Here is a 16,387-nt window from a genome sequence, read left to right as displayed (position 1 = left end):
AAATCTAAATTCAGTAAGGAGGATGCTTGAAACCACAGCCTTCAGATAAAGACACCCCAGGAGGCCAGCGCCCCTGTCCCCTCCAGACAAGCTCCTGACACCGTGTGGGTCAGGGAGGAGAACCAGGATGCCCTGGGGGCCAGCGCTCCATCCCTGCCATTGGGACAAAAGGGGCGTCCACACCTCTGTTTGTGATGTGTGTTAAAGGATCCGTTTGATTTTGCATTCTCGATGTTTAAGGTTTATCCTGACTTCGTTGGCAGAATTCTCACTTACATTAAATCTCAAATATTTTTAACGAGCCATTCGCTAATGGGTTAGGTATAAATATTTCATGCCACATACACAGTGACTTAAATCACATGGTTCACTAACTATTCTTTTTCTGATCTCAGAAAGCTTAACCTTTACACATTTTAAAATAAAAGGCCCTGCCAGAAAAGATGGTCAACAGAAGTGGTGATCAGGGAAACCCCGCTCCAACCTCGGGGTGTCATCTCAGACCCACAAAACCAACTGGCAAGGGCCAGGAGCCGGTGGACTCCCACGTGGGGGGCAGGTGTCAGTGCACAGCCGCCCCGCAGAACCCTCTGGACGCCCTTTGGAGTGAGACGGTTTGCGCCTCGGGCAGGGAGGACATGCACACCTGCACTTGGCCAATCTCCTCTGGGGGCCGTCTCCAGAGCTTCGCTCTCTACTCTCCACACTGCCTCACCCGCTTCGCTCTCCACTCTCCACACTGCCTCACCCGCCGGCCCGCAAGCCCTGGGGGTCTCCAGAGCTGCGCTCTCCACGCTGCCTCGCCCGCAAGCCCTGGGTTCTCTGATGCAGGCGGGCATAAGAATCCCCTGGAGCGTGTCCTCAGCACACGTGGGTGTGTTGTTTGCGACCAAGCTCCTGCCTAGACCCCAACAGATCAGACTGAAAATCAAAACGAAGTCCCCACGCTCCAAGGGAAACTGAGTTGTTATTGGACCTTGGAGAAAACAGGAGACAGAGGAGAGGCCAATCTTCCAACCAGGCCAGGCTCTGTCTTCCTCCGTGTGGTCACGGAGGTCTCTCTTTTTGTTGTTCTTGTTCTCAACTTGTTTAATATGTAAAAGGACAATCAAAACAGTGGTCAGAATTTCCACTTTTGATACATTCTTAGGATACAGCCCATGCAGAAAGTATCACTTCAAATAGATGAAGAATTACTCAACTTTTTCTGTCTCGAAGACAGTTTGCTTAGATTTTAAAAAGACTTAATTCCATGAGTTACGGCAGTGAATTTAATCATGAGAATTAAATATAAAAACGTGGAGGCTCTGAGCTGCCTGCAGAGGTGGGACTCCTAAGAGGGTGACTGCTGGAGTCCAGGGGCTGAGACACAGCCACTCACAACATTACCGTTCCCCTGTAACAAAGGGTTAAGACTTTACCATAACTTAATTATACATTCATTATGGTGCTTTAAAACAGTCAAGCTTAAATAAATTCTTCACACTGTCAAAAAGATACACGTACTTGGCCGGGCACAGTGGCTCATGCCTATAAATACCAACACTTTGGGAGGCCAAGGTGGGCAAATCATTTGAGGTCAGGAGTTCGAGACCAGCCTGGTCAACATGGCAAAACCCCCTCCCTACTAAAGATACAAAAATTATCTGGGCATGGTGGCAGGTGCCTGTAGTCCCAGGTACTCAGGGGGCTGAGGCTGGAGAATCTCTTGAACCTGGGAGGTGGATGTTGCTGTGAGCTGAGATTGTGCCACTGCACTCCAGGCTGGGTGACTGAGCGAGACTCCATCTCAAAAAGAAAAGAAAAGAAAAGAAAAGATACACACACTAAAAACCCACTTAAGCACAAAGTTTGTCACGTGACAGCTCTTGGTCTGGGCCACACGCGTGTGCAGGGATCTTCTGCTTCTTCAAGCTTGATGTAAGTCTGGCAATCACCTAATGTGAAACTGATCCTTATGACACAGAGCCACCTGAAGTGGCCAGTCGGTCACGTTTCTCCCGCCGACTCCCCAAGCTTACAAAGGACAGTGACTGAGGCCACCGAACCGTGTTTGCTCAGTTTCTGCTTTCTTCAGCCCTGTCCGTACAGCCGGCCCCGCACTGCGTGTTTCACTGGAGCTCTTATTCTAGTTCATGGAATGAAGTGCTGCCCCACTCTAGAATCGCCAGCACAGCCCAGTGAGATCTTTAAATTACGCGGATTGCAATTTGATCTTCTGGCAGGTATTTCCTACCTCTCTGCCTCACGGTGGCCATGGCCCACTCAAGCGATTTCAGAACCACGATGCAGGGGTCTCAAGGTTAGGCTCCCAGATGACGCGGACGCTGTTCTCAAGTTCACACTGTCTGAGCCAGGGGCACCAGGAGGGTCTGTCATGAAGGGGGGCACTTGCCTGCTCACCAGCTTGCATTTTTATGAACGTTTCCTGATATCAGAAAAATGGGCTGAGTGCAGTTTCAGCCAGGTGGCCTCAGCATCCACCCCACACCTGGCGGGCTCTGCACGGGGCCTGGATCTGTGTGCACTCATGCCCTGGCTGGGGGATAGTCATACCATACACGCAATGGCTTCTGAGCTAGAACAACTTAAAAAATCATGGGGCAGAGGGACCAGAGACCAAAGTGACTGGGAGCCACTGTCTGAGTGACACAGGAGGCTGGGTTTCAGGACGAGGGACACAGGTCCTTCCAGAGTTCAGAGACCCTGGCCCTGCCACCCTCTCCCCCAAGGGCCGGGCTGGCTGCCGGCTCTGCCACCTCCGGTCACAGCCCTACCTGCTGCACAGTACCCACGGCTCCACTGCCTCCCCACATCCCACCACAGACCTGGGCCTGCCCTTGGGGGCTGAGCCAAACCTCGGCACATGTGAGGCTCCGGGCCGAGCCTCCTGGGCCAGATGCTCAGGGCGTTCTCAAGTGACTGCTGAGTGGGCAGGGCTGGTGGCACCTGCAGGGAGCATTTCCACACGGCCCAGACCCGAGGGTCTTGAACACCTTAGGGTCTCCCGCCAGCCCCCACTGAGATGCACACATCTCTCCCTTTCTCTCCTGGAGGCCACCCAGGGTGCGCCTGCTCTCCCAGCCACTGCCTTCTAGCGTCTTTCCTGTTCGGAGGCAGCTGAGCCCTCACACAGACCCCCTGTCCACAGGAGGGGTCACACTGGCAGCTGCACCTGGAATGGCTGGGGGTCCAGGGAGAAAGGACATGCCAGGGAGACCCCCTCAGGGTTCAGATGAGGACCACCCTGTGCTCCCTGGGGGAGGATCAGGCCAGAAAGACAGATTTCCGACTCACACCTGGCTCCAGTGCATTGAGCGAGTCCTCGCAAGGACCTAGGGAGCATGAAGCCTCATCATCCTTGTTTTACAGACGGAGAATTCAAGGTCAGGCTCAGCTGTAAGCAGCCCAGGACTGCAGGGCGGGCAGTGCCAGGATGGAGCCCACGCCGTCTGCTCCAGCGCCTGGGACTTTCACTGCCACGGGCTCAACAGCGAGGCTATGGAGAGGCTCTTGCAGAGGGGCTGGGAGGGTGCCGACATGCGTCTGTTTCCAGGCTAATGGGTGAGTGAGACCCCAGTGGCTGGGACAGGGCAGGCTTGTGGGCAGGAACGCGGGGACACGGCAGGGCACGGCCTCCCATGGCACAGGAGCTGCCCAGAGTCACGGAAGATGTTGGAGCCCTCAGGGAGCTTCGAGTCCGATGATTTTCGCTAAGCAGCCCCGTTTACTCAGCTCTGTTCACTGTGCAGGGTGTTGTGAACGGAGCCTTTGGCTGGCTCATCACTTCCTGAGCTTACAGCTTCTGGCTATTTTTTCCAGCTATATTGAGAAAAATAATTGTATATATTTAAGGTGCACACGTGCTGTTTTGATATAGTTCACGTTGTGAAACCATAGCCACCACCAAACTCACTGGTGACTGACTGTCACCTCCCACAGCTGCCATTTCCTTTTACAGTTAGAATACCCAACATCTACTCCCAGCAAACCTCAGGTACAAATACAGCGTTAACCACAGTCACCACAAACAGGCCACGGCCACCTTGAGCAGATCACAGCCACCGTGAACTGACCATGGCCACCACAAACCAACCACAGCCACCATGAACCGCCCATAGCCACCACAGACTAACCACAGCCACCACGAACCAACCATGGTCACCACAAACAGACCACGGCCACCACGAACCAACCATGGCCACAACAAACACGCCACGGCCACCACAAACTGACCATGGCCACCACGAACAACCACGGCCACCATGAACAGCCCACGGCCACCACAAACAGACCACCATGGCCACCACGAACAGATCACAGCCATCATAAACCAACCACGGCCACCACAAACAGCCCACGGCCACCACGAACCAACCACAGCCACCGTGACACAGACCATGGCCACCATAAACAGACCACAGCCACCATAAACAGACCATAGTCAGTCACCATGAACAGCCCATGGCCCACCATGAACAGACCCCCAGACTTCATTCATTTGGCACAACGGGAACTCTGTGTTCTCTGGCCAGCATCTCCCCAGGTTTCCCCACCCCACCCCCCAGTAGCCACTGTGCTTGTCGGTGTCTCTGACACCCCACACGAGTGGGGCCGTGGCTTTGCCTTTCTGTGCTTGCAGCTGATTTTACTCAGCAGGCCGTGGCTTTGCCTGTGGCTGATTTTGCTCAGCACTGTCCTCCAGGCTCATCCGTGTTGTCTCGAATGACAGGATTTCCTTTTTAACAAAGACCCAACAGCACTCCATTGTGTGTGCACCACATCATTTTTACGCGCCTATCCACTAACGGGCACTGGAGTCGATTCCACATCTGGGCTGGTGCGCTCCGGAAGGCGGGCAGCTCTTTAACATGCTCACTCCTTTCCCCTGATACCCACCCACAGTGGGGACTCCTGGCTCCAACGACAGTGCTCTTTTCAATTTCTTGAGGAACCTCCATACCCCACACTGTTTTCCGTGATACCTGCACCAATTTACATGCTCACCAACAGTATGCACGGGCTGCCGTGCCTCCACAACCTCGTCTTCGTAAGGTCCAGAGAGAAATGGGCACCAACGTGAAGCCCATGCAGCATCTGAACACACACGTGGTCCATGTGCTTGGTGTCATCACCACACACATGGGCCAGCAGCTGCCACAGGAAAGACACTCACTGGCCCTGCGGGAGCACAGACCTCACCCTGAACACAACCTCTCTGAGCTGTGTGACTCTGGGCAGTTGCTTTCTCTCTCTGGGCCTCCTCCTCCTCTGTAAAGCTGAGACAGGGCTTCCTTGTGGGACCATGGCTGCAATTCAGCCGGTGATGCAGGCAGACAGCTTTGGTGATGGTTGCCCCCACCAGGTGAGCAGACCCAGGGGGATCTTCCTGCCCCCAGGTTATGTTAGGGAGGCTACAGGGACCCAGAGGAACCCCCTAGCACTGCGCCATGGGGGCTGGCCAGGGCCCCAGCTGCAGACATGGAGCGGCGGCTGCAGACTGAGGTCCATGGAGGAGGTGGTGCTGGCTACGACGCAGGCTGCTGTGCAGGTGGGAGGTGGGCTCAACAAGAGGCCAAGGCAAAGAGGACCACCAAGTGTGGCCACACGCTGACGGGCAGATGGACGCTTCTCTGCAGGGTGGTGCCCCGTCCTCCTCTGCCAAGGGATGCCAGGTGGCCTGTATGCAGTAGGGACCGGCTCCCCGAGGACACTTATGCCCCAGAGGGTCATGCCAGAGCCAAACCTCCCTACTCGCTGGGCCGGGGGGAGGTGTGACCTGCACCAGCCACAAGGGAGGGGCCACGGCCTGGTCTGCCTGGAACACATGTTAAAAATGCCTAAAGGAGAACGAGAACAGTCGTCATAACAAATTCTTTCCTTTAAAATTAAAAACAACAGTCTGGACTGTACCACGGTGACCTCTCTGTGGAATCCGAGCGTCTCAGTCCTTCTGTGCCTCCCCCAACTGGCCCCCTCTGGGCCCGAGGACAGACTCTCCGAGGCCAGTGGGGCTCTCCCCACCCTGCATTTTACCTTCTGAGAAAGGTCACCCACAGATGGCAAGTTCCTTCCAGGTCCCTAGGCCTCTGCAGCAGTGAGGAGGGGCACAGTGAGGAACACAGGCCTGGCTCACGCTGGCTGACCCTGGCTGACCCTGGCACTGACAATGCTTCTTCAATGTACCCTAAGAGGATGTGAGACACTAAAACACAGCCTGGAGCAGGTCCCGGGTCTGATCAAGGAACCGTCAGGGCTCAAAACGACAATTCCTCCTCTTGTCCAGGGTGGTCCTGGCTTTGCCTGGTCTTTCAAGAGGGAACTGCAGGATGGGGTGGCCAGGGCATCAGGGGTGCGAAACCAGGGGGCACCCAGGGGACACAACCTCTCTTAAAGCAGCCACCTGCCCCTGCTCACACCGGAGCCTTCCACAGTGCCCCAGAGCCAACCCCATAACCCAGGGGGGCCACCTACCCCTGCTCACCCTGGAGCCTTCCACGGTGCTCCACAGCCAACCCCATAACCCGGGGGGGCCACCTGCCCCTGCTCACACTGGAGCCTTCCACGGTGCCCCAAAGCCAACCCCATAACCCACGGGGGCCACCTGCCCCTGCTCACCCTGGAGCCTTCCACGGTGCTCCACAGCCAACCTCATAACCCAGGTGGCCACCTGCCCCTGCTCACCCCAGAGCCTTCCACGGTGCCCCAGAGCCAACCCCATAACCTGGGGCAGCCACCTGCCCCCACTCATGCACTCACCCAGGCTAGAGTACAGTTGTGTAATCATATCTTATTGCAGCCTTGACCTCCTGGGCTCAAATGATTCTCCCCTCTCAGCCCCCCAAGTGGCTGGGACTACAGGCACACGCCACCACACCCAGCCTATTAATTTTTTTTTTTTTTTTTTACATACGAGGTCTTGCTATGTTGCCCAGGCAGGTCTCAAACTCCTGGGCTCAAGGGATCCTCTAGCCTCGGCCTCCCAAAGTGCTGGGATTACAGGCGTGAACTGCTGTACCCAGCCAGTTCTTTACTTTAAAATTGGAAACTTTAGATGTTTATTCATTGCCATTGATAGTTAAGGTCTGATTCAATAAAATTCACAAAGATACTTATTTTATGAATTATTCATCAATACTTGGCATAAGTACCCACTGGAAAATATAATTAGGACAAATCTCTTGAAAACGAGTACTCCATTCTTAGAAAAGCATCAACAAAACCCAGGCTGTTTCCTCCCCACGTGGCCCCTTCTCCAGGGACCTTGCCCCAAAGCTCCAATTGTCAGAATGGGGTCAGTGTAGACCAGCAGCGCCTGAGCCCTGACCAGACCAAACACACCCAAACCTAAGACCACAGAGGCTGCCCAGCCGGGTCCACAGGCTTGGCCAGGGGCCTCCCAAGTCCTGCTTGCCTAGAGAGGGCAGCTTGTCACGCCTTGCACCACGAGCGGCCCCGCTGTGGGGACAGCAGTGGCCCGGCGTCCCCTCCAAGGAGGAGCTGCAGCCCCTCCACCAGCCAGACGTGGGCGCTGCCCTCATTTGTCCACATAGCCTGTCTATGAAAAACCTCAAACAAAGGAGCCAGTGGAAAGGTGATCCCAGTCTTCTGGGACCAGCACAGACGGTCCCTCACAGGCCAAGGGCAGAGGCGGCCCCACTACTTACCAGGGACCCCAGGGCCATGGCCCTAAACCATCCATCGGGCAAGGCCTGCACACACCTTCCCTGCCAAGGAACAGGGCTCCTCTGGTCTCGGAGGCACCCACCCCAACATCCATCCCCGGCATCCCCCAGCTCCGGGCTCCTGCCCCAGCAGCCTCTGAGGACAGGGCTGAGCCCAGAACGTCCACCCCTGCCCTGCGTCCCCGCAAGGTTGCCCCACAACACTTTCCGGGGAGGCAAGGACCCACCCGCGCCCCACGCACCTGCGCCGGCCTTCAGCAGCAGCCACAGCGCCCAGAGGTCCCGGCACAGCAGTGACAGCCGGCTCACCGTCATGCTGCCCAGTGTGAGTCAGGAGCCCCCGACCCGGCTCCTGGAACGCCCTTCCCGGGCACACAAAGGATGGCGCAGCACCAGCACCATCTTGGCTGCGGAGCGGGGACGCCACACCTTCCTGGGTTTGCTGCGCAGACCTGGCCTCTGCAGGGCAGCCAGCCGGCTGCTCCTCCCAGGGCGTCCGATTCAATGTCCCTGATTAAGGAGCAGCATCGGCTCACTTATCCTGCTGCAGGCAGCTTAACTGTTGCAATCCTGGCGACAGCTGAGCCCTGGCTGGGGAGGCTTCAGGTTCCTGGTGTTGCTTGTCTAGACCCTCCCTGCAGGGGCCCCACGCTCCACCAAAGTCCCATCCACTGAGTGGCAGGGACCTGAGCTGGCAGGGGCCGTGCTTAGCAGAGATCCGTCCCCTGAGCCAGCCCCACAGCTGTGGGGACCTGGGCCGAGGTCCACATCCCCTGTGCCAGCCCCAGGGCTGCAGGGACCTGGGCTGGCAGGGATAAGCTGTCTGGAGAGTATGCTGACCCAGGGGGCCGAGCCTTCTGCCCCTGGCAACACACGCCCGTGGGGAGTTGAGCCTTCGAGTGCCTGGGAGGCAGCTGCGTCTGCTGTTCTCATCTGTCTGTGGTCACTGAGTTCCTTTTAAACCTGTGTGAGCAGGGGCCGTTCTCAGAATACCCTTGCACCCAGAACACAGAAGGCAGGCTCCCGGCTGCCTCTCTACTTTTCCAGGGCCGGGAGAGGGATACTTAAATACGTCACTTGAAAACTGGCAGTCCAGGAGGGGGCTGCTAACCACTGCCCTGGGTGGGAGTCCCACAGAGAGCTCGTTCAAACTCAGGTTCTGTCCCCGACGAGCTCCCAAGTTACCTGAGACCATTTGTCCAGGCCCAGAGTTTGAGCCAAAAATCCCAAGGAGCTAAGGGGACCAATGCACATCTCCTGAGAATATCACGCCCAGTGCTGGAGTCAACGCACATCTCCTGAGAATATCACACCCAGTGCTGGAGTCAACGCACATCTCCTGAGAATATCACACCCACTGCTGGAGTCAACGCACATCTCCTGATAATATCACACCCACTGCTGGAGTCAGCCCGAGCCGAGAAGGCCTGGGAGGGGTGCTGGGTTTGGGTGGGACCCTGGCCTGCTATGTCCCTGCTGGCCCCGGCCTCTTCCGGCGCTTCTCTCCGCAGAGCCTCACACACGCACTGACTCTTGCCCTGCGTGTGCCCAGCACAGTACAGCCGGCCCTCCAGGCTTCAGCTTCCCCTGCTGGGAACACCGGCTTCTGGGGGTGGCTGACCCCGAACGCCAGATACCTGGCTCCTGCCTCTGGAAACCTCGGCTCCCTCAGGTCCAAACGCTTGCTGGAGAGGAAAGCGTGGCCTCACCAGGCCCTGCCTCTGGGAACATCAGCCACACAGGCTATTCTTGCAGCCATGATTGTGCTGACAAGCACCAAAGCTAAGTCTGGAACCTCACTCTTCCTCCCGGGCCAAGACTCTCATCTCCACCCTGCGCACACTTAGGGGAGGGATGCCTAAGAGGGGCCACTGCTTCCTCCACACCTGGGTCCTCTGAGAGGCAGCCTCATCCCTGGGGCAGGAATGTTGCTTCTGTAAGCCCCTCTGCACCCACTTGCGACCGCCGAGGGGCTGTGATGTCCATCCATAATTATTTGTCTTCCCCAGCCCAGCCATCCTTCCCTATAAGTTTGGACCTAGGGCTGGCTGGTGCCCACGGTGTGAGCTGCCCCCTGAGCCACAGCAGGTTTCGGCTCTGCACATTGACCCAGACCTCCTGTGTCTGGGATCTCTGTGTTCCTACCTTCTGCCGTCAGAACGCATCCCAGACGAGCTATCCCTGGAACACGAGCCCCGGGGCAGGCCACCACATCATGGCCCCTCACGCCGTCACCACGGCACCAGCCGATGCACCTGCCACCTGCACCTCAGCCCTGCCTCTGCTCTGGGGCCTGCCGGCGTCTTCATTCCCGGCCCACTCGCCACCTGTGCCTCATCCCTGCCGCCAATCTGGGGCCCTCCGGTGTCATTCCCAGCCCACTCGCCGCCCGCACCTCAGCCCTGCCTGTGCTCTGGGGCCCGCCGGTGTCTTCATTCCTGGCTGACTCTAATGTCCGAAGCATGTTTTGCAGGCACAACTCCTACATTATCAGCCAGCAGGGCACAGGAGCAGATCACGGTGCCATACGGTGGGTCCCCTTACAGCTGAGCACAGTCCAACGCGTCCTCACCTCCAGCTTCCAACCCCCAACAGCAAAGCATGCCCAGAGGCGTCAGGCTTGGGACACACGTACCAAACACCCCCTCTCCCACAACGTGCTCAAGGCCTGCAGAGACCCCCAAGGCCCAAGGCCCACCTCCTCCCTCGGTGCTCCCAGCACTGGAGGACACGGAGGGCTGGGATGTCTCAGGCAGCCGCACAGCGGCCGATGCAGATGGAGTGAGCAAAGATCAGCCGAAAAAGAGGACTGTGTTCTGAGCAGGAGGCTCTCACAGAAGGGCCTCAGTTTTTAAACAGAGGGACAGTGAGCGGTGCCAGAGGCCGTCCTCTAAGGAGAGGGCGTCGTGTGGGGAAGGAGGGGCCCCTGGTACAGATGCAAGGACCCCGAGAAATCAGCTGCTCCCCTCTTCTGTGCGTCTCTCCTGGCCCCCGATGTCTTGTCATGCTGAAGTTTATGGTGGGCAAAGGCCGTGCTCCTTCAGGGTACACGGTGGAGTCTCATGGATTTGCTCAACACGCAAGGGGGGTATGCGACAGTCACCACAGGGCAGACCCAGGCGGTCTGGCCCCAAGCCAGGGAGGACCTGGCCATCTTCAGGAGGGACTGGCTCATGATGGCCCTGATCCAGGGAGGGCTGGCCCTGCTGTGTCCGTGGGGGGCCACTGATGATCACAGTAACGCCCATCAGAGGCCGGAACACGTGGCCCGAACCACACACGGGAAACCATCCCGGGCTCATCGCTGTGGCCGTGGCTGCTCACCCACCGTTTCTCACTCAGTCCAGGAGACTGAGGGCTCCCCACCCAGAGCTCTTGACCCTTCCAGCTCCCTGCTGACCAAGTCAAGGCTGAAGGCTTCCCTGCAGCTTCTCCGGCTGGAGATGGGAAACAGCTTTCCTCCAAGGGCCGTGGGAGCTCACATGGCCTCAGGCTCGTTTCTGTCCAGTTTCCGATGCATAAAAGCTGTTCCAGGCACCGGGATCTTCAGCCAGAGACAGTGCACGTGAAACCACACCCACAGCAGAGGCCTCCAGTCGGCGCAAGATGGAATCGACCCCAGACCCGGGATCGGCAGCGCGGTAGAGAAGCCAAGTCCAGGCCAAGTTGATGCCAGACACACAGCCGTTCCCCAGGGATGCACATTTTGGACACACGGCCATCCCGTCCCCCAGGAACGCACATTTCTTGTGATTTCTTGCAGGCTTCCCTTTGGTGTGATTTCAGACCCATCCTGGGAGCCCAGTCAGCTCCGTGAATAACGTAACCAATCACTCCAGCCTCCTTGGTGAGGTCTCCAGGACCCTCCAGAACCCCCCAGAAATGTCCCCAGCCCATTTCCCCAACAGCCCCAGCCAGGCCTGTGGCTCACAGCCTCCTCACGCTTGGCCTGGCTCTGAGCTCCCCCTTCTCTGACACGCCAGGGCCCTGGGTTTCTAGTTGTTGTATTTTGTATGCTGTTTTCCAGCTTTTTTACACATTTAAGTTCTGCCTTCCCAAGAACAGCAGTGAGGAGACTTCATGCTTTATTTGGCCCTTACCTTTTATTTGTGTGTGTGCTTTACAAATGTGCCTAGAAATTACATGAATGACCATGTCTAGGAGCTGTGCTGTGCACGGGGGTTCAGAACACAGGATGGAAAGTGGCCCAGGCACTGCAGTTTGAGCCCAGCAGGCGCCCAGTGGACCCCAGGGCCCTCACTGAAGTGCACACAAACGCCCCGCACACATGGGCTCATGCAGGGCACAGGGCCGACACACCGGCTTCAGACAGCCGCTGCCGCGGGCAGGCCCAGCACCTCGGCCAAGAGCCCACTCCTGCCCTGCCCGGATCAGCTAAACAGGAAGGTGCTCCCTGCCTGGAGAGGAAACCAGACACGCCAGCCCCAGATCAGCAGCTCTGAACAATAAGCGTCACCATGCTGGTCCCTGCACCTTGGGGACGCCTGGGGGGCCTGGGGCCCGTGTCCAGCAGGAACTCGACCCATCGCTTCCCACCCCCAGAAGCTGTGTGAGTGATGGCACCAGGTGTGACGGATGAGGGTGGGGGGACTGACCTGGACGGGGAGTTGCTTTCTCCTCCTCCCGGATGGACAATTTCATTTGACAAACCTGGTCAGCCCTGTCTGGAGCCATCAGGCTGTGGGGTGGGACCTGCTGCACAAAGCAAACAGCTAAACCTTAAGTCAAGAAAACACCTCTACAGCAGCAGATGAGAGGGCGCGGCCCACCAGGTGGCTGGGGCTGAAGGGACAGTGGACGCGGGGCAAGGGTCAGTGACACCCATGTCCCCCACTCTGCTGTCCATGCTTGGGGTCCCGGCTACGGGTGATGTGGACATCTACACAGGCATCTGTAGGAGCTGCCTGTGTAACACTGCTCCGAGAGTCTGTCTGCCAGCTCCTCAGCTCCCACCCTGCGCAGGGGCATCAGCAGCATTCCCATCGCAAACCTGGAAGCGCAGACGGCATCTGCTGCCTGGGTTCAGTGCAGCAGAGAGAGAGCAGTGTGTTTCCCTGGGCCAGACCCACAGTGGTCTTGGTCTCAAGACTCACCTGAGGCTCTCGATGGGAATTTGGGGCTCTGGGTCTGCCGCTGAGCTTGGAAGTTGCTCTCCCCAGATGGAGACGTGAGGACGAGATGATCTCAGAGTCCCTCCGTTCATGGGAAGCAGCCGCTCAGCTGGGAAAGCAGTGCAGGCCAGGGCGGCCCGGGGCTGGCAGCAGCACCCGCCCAGACCCAGCTTCCGCAGCTGCCCGGCCACACCTGAGATAGCGAGGGCGGGACTGGCCCAGCGGCTGCCAGGGCGCGTCCAGAACTGTGCAGGAGTTTCACGGGGGTGGCGAAGGCAGAGAAAGCAGCTGAGGATCCTAGGCAGGGGTTTGGCTGTGCACAGATGCAGACAACACAACACAGCCCCCGTCAGGGTGCCGTGGGTGGCACTGCCAGCCATCAGGACTCAGGAGAGAGGAGGGGTGGCACCAGGTCTCCACCCACAGGGCTCACCAGGAGCCTGGATGCCATGCTGGGCCATGAACCCATCTGAGGACGACAGTCTCGGGACCATCGGGCACATCCGAGAAGGGCATTCCCAGGCCCGTGGGGCACACCCGAGGAGCATGGTTGCAGGCTGCCGTGGAGAAAAGATGGAGACTCAGGGCCTCTGAAGGGCGCTGTACACTCTGGAACACCATTTCCCCAACAGACGTTTCACGTGGTGGGAAACATTTGCGATGTTCTGGGTGGAAAATCCCAGCACAGGTCGAGCCTGGCCCATCCCAGCCCCACTGCACACATAGCCCAGGGCAGCACGGCCCATTCTGGAGTGTCAGGGTCACTACAGCTGGCTGGATGCAGGGACCAGAAACATTTCCATTCTTTTGTCGAAAACTCTCTAAAGTCAACGCCTTTTATTTGTTTTTTCTAGGCAAGGCCTCGCTCTGTCACCCAGGCTGGAGTGGAATAGTGCGATCTCGGCTCACTGCAGCCTTGATCTGTGGAGCTCAAGCGGTCCTCCCACCTTAGTCGCCTGGGATTACAGGTGCACGTCGCCAAGCCTGGCCTACATTTTATTTTAAATGCCATTTACCTTTGTGATGTAGGAGACATCACAGCCTTGGAGACTGCATGAGTCTGGTGGCTTAGGGAAAAGGGGAGGTCTCTAAATGGGGCCCTGGGAGGGGAACTCGGGGAGAAGACGTCAGGCTCGGATCTGGTGAAGGTCAGCCTGGCGTGGGGTGAGGGCAGGGCCGTACTGTGCTTCAGCTGAATGTAAAGGCTGCACCCAGCATCACTTCCTGGTGGCCCCTGGGTGCTGCTTGGCATGGGGATGTCTGTTCCTGTGGGTGTGCCCAGTACTGAACGGACTTCCAGGCCATGCCTGCCCACTCACCTGCTAAGTCAGATCCCACCCTTCTGATGCCACAGGGAGAGAAGAGTCTGGGGGAGAGGGCAGGAACAGCTGAGGCCCCATCTGCTCTCCCATTCATCCTCCCCTTCCTGTGGAAGGAGTGTTCGGTGACAGGATGCCAGCAGCCCACCACCTCCACCCCCAGAGCCACACTCCTCCCTGCATCCCGCACGGTCCCACACAGGGTACATCCCAGGGGTAACTTTAGGCCAGCAGGCCTTGGAGCCACAATGCCGCAGGCTCATCCCGCCACCAACCCCACCTCGGCCGCCAGCTCCCCTCTGCTCTCCTGGGGCAGAAGTGGCAGCCCCGAGACACTGCCACCCAGCAGCAGTTCACACAGCGGCAAGGACAGCAGTTGCAGTGCCAACACGTACCGAGCACCAACTGTATACTGGATGCTGCCCTAAACTCTCACACAGCTTAGTGCTGATGGCATACTGGGCGCTGCCCTAAGCTCTCACACAGCTTTGTGCTGATGGTATACTGGGCGCTGCCCTAAGCTCTCAAACGGACCCTCTTTCCTTCTTTCTCTTAATCATATGCTCAGCAAACCAGCATGTTCAGGAGGCGGACAAGCTCGAGAGCCAGCCCCGGTCTACATCCCCATTCTGCTGGCTGACACGAGCTTCGTGCCCTCAGAGACGCCCTGAGCCTCCGTGAGCAAGTCTGTAAAACGAGGTGAGCCCAGGGCACGGGCACAGTGCCTTGACACAGCGGTGTGCCACCAAACAGCCACATCCTGGAGAGGGGAACACGGGAGGGGCAGACACACGTGAGTGCCATGCAGGTCAGAGGATGCGGCACCATGTGCAGAAAGGTGACAGGACAGGAGGGAATGGAGGGAGGCGCCCCTGGGGCCCGTCCTGGAGCCGAACCTGGGGAAGTCTCCGCAGCCCAGCGCACACGGCCGCTGCCGTTGTTCCCCCTTTTGGGCGATAAAAGTGAGCCACACACAGGTCGAGGGCTGCCTGGGCTCACAGGGGAAGTGCAGGCCTGGGTTTGAGCCCAGCCCGCTGGCTCCGCAGCCCCCAGCCTCGGTGGCCTTTCCGACTCACTCCACCCGACCTGTGCAGATGGGACGGCTTGGGAGGCCCAGATGTCCTGCCCGCAGCGGCGACCCCAGGCAGGAGAGCGTGTGCCCGGGAGGATGCCCCACCCTCGGGGCTGGATTTACTCCCCGGGATGAAGGACATCGCGCGGCCTCACCTCAGGCTTCCCGGCTCTTCGCACATTGGTCACCGAGCCCAGCTGTTCAAGCAGCCACATCCTTGACCAGCGGGAAGAAACGAGACAGCTCACCAAAGGGGAATCCAAATGTCCGAAAATATTTTCACCGTTATTTTCCCTACTCGCACACACTGACAAACTCAACTCAGAGATTCATGAGGAACTCCCCCACCGACAGCCTCCTGAGCAGGCCTGCCAGCCCCTGCCCGAGACACCGGCACAGTGACGTCAGCTTGACGTCCCACGCGCCGCGCCCCGTTGGCAGCCACGCCAGCCCCTGCCCGAGACACCGGCACAGACAGTGACGTCAGCTTGACGTCCCACGCGCCGCGCCCCGCTGGCAGCCACGCCAGCCCCTGCCCGAGACACCGGCACAGACAGTGACGTCAGCTTGACGTCCCACGCGCCGCGCCCCGCTGGCAGCCACGCCAGCCCCTGCCCGAGACACCGGCACAGATAGTGACGTCAGCTTGACGTTCCACGCGCTGCGCCCCGTTGGCAGCCACGCCAGCCCCTGCCCGAGACACCGGCACAGACAGTGACGTCAGCTTGACGTCCCACGCGCCGCGCCCCGCTGGCAGCCACGCCAGCCCCTGCCTGAGACACCGGCACAGTGACGTCAGCTTGACGTCCCACGCGCCGCGCCCCGCTGGCAGCCACGCCAGCCCCTGCCCGAGACACCGGCACAGACAGTGACGTCAGCTTGACGTTCCACGCGCTGCGCCCCGTTGGCAGCCACGCCCCTGCCCGAGACACCGGCATAGACAGTGACGTCAGCTTGACGTTCCACGCGCCGCGCCCCGTTGGCAGCCACGCCCCTGCCCGAGACACCGGCATAGACAGTGACGTCAGCTTGGGGTCCCAAGCGCCGCACCCCGCATGAAGGTGCTTTTTTTAATTAGGAAAAAGACGAAGGCAGAGGGTTGGCTAGGACCCTGTCCTGGGTACTGCCCTCCCACCCCACCGCTCCTCTGCTCTCTTTAAAATGAAGGTGTGTTTGCTG

At 58.6% G+C, this 16,387-nt stretch overlaps 1 protein-coding gene across 15 annotated transcripts in view; it reads right to left on the bottom strand.

Moving 5' to 3' along the window:
- MCF2L (MCF.2 cell line derived transforming sequence like) overlaps positions 1–16,387 on the bottom strand; it is a 209,501-nt gene that overhangs the window by 87,790 nt on the left and 105,324 nt on the right. Inside the window, exon 1 of one of the 15 annotated variants that reach the window (XM_054529279.2) lies at positions 7,928–8,361. The exons of 11 other annotated variants lie outside the window; for them this stretch is intronic. In XM_054529279.2, coding sequence (XP_054385254.2) covers positions 7,928–8,000 — 73 coding nt within the window. In that variant the 5' untranslated portion in view covers positions 8,001–8,361. Of the gene's footprint in view, positions 1–7,927; positions 8,362–16,387 lie in introns of those variants that run through there. 3 more of the 15 variants (XM_054529282.2, XM_054529284.2, XM_024230999.3) reach the window with 3 other exon arrangements.

Source organism: Pongo abelii, chromosome 14, assembly GCF_028885655.2.
Source record: "Pongo abelii isolate AG06213 chromosome 14, NHGRI_mPonAbe1-v2.0_pri, whole genome shotgun sequence".
Taxonomy (NCBI): Eukaryota; Metazoa; Chordata; class Mammalia; order Primates; family Hominidae; genus Pongo; species Pongo abelii.
This window is presented reverse-complemented; position numbering and strand designations above follow the sequence as displayed.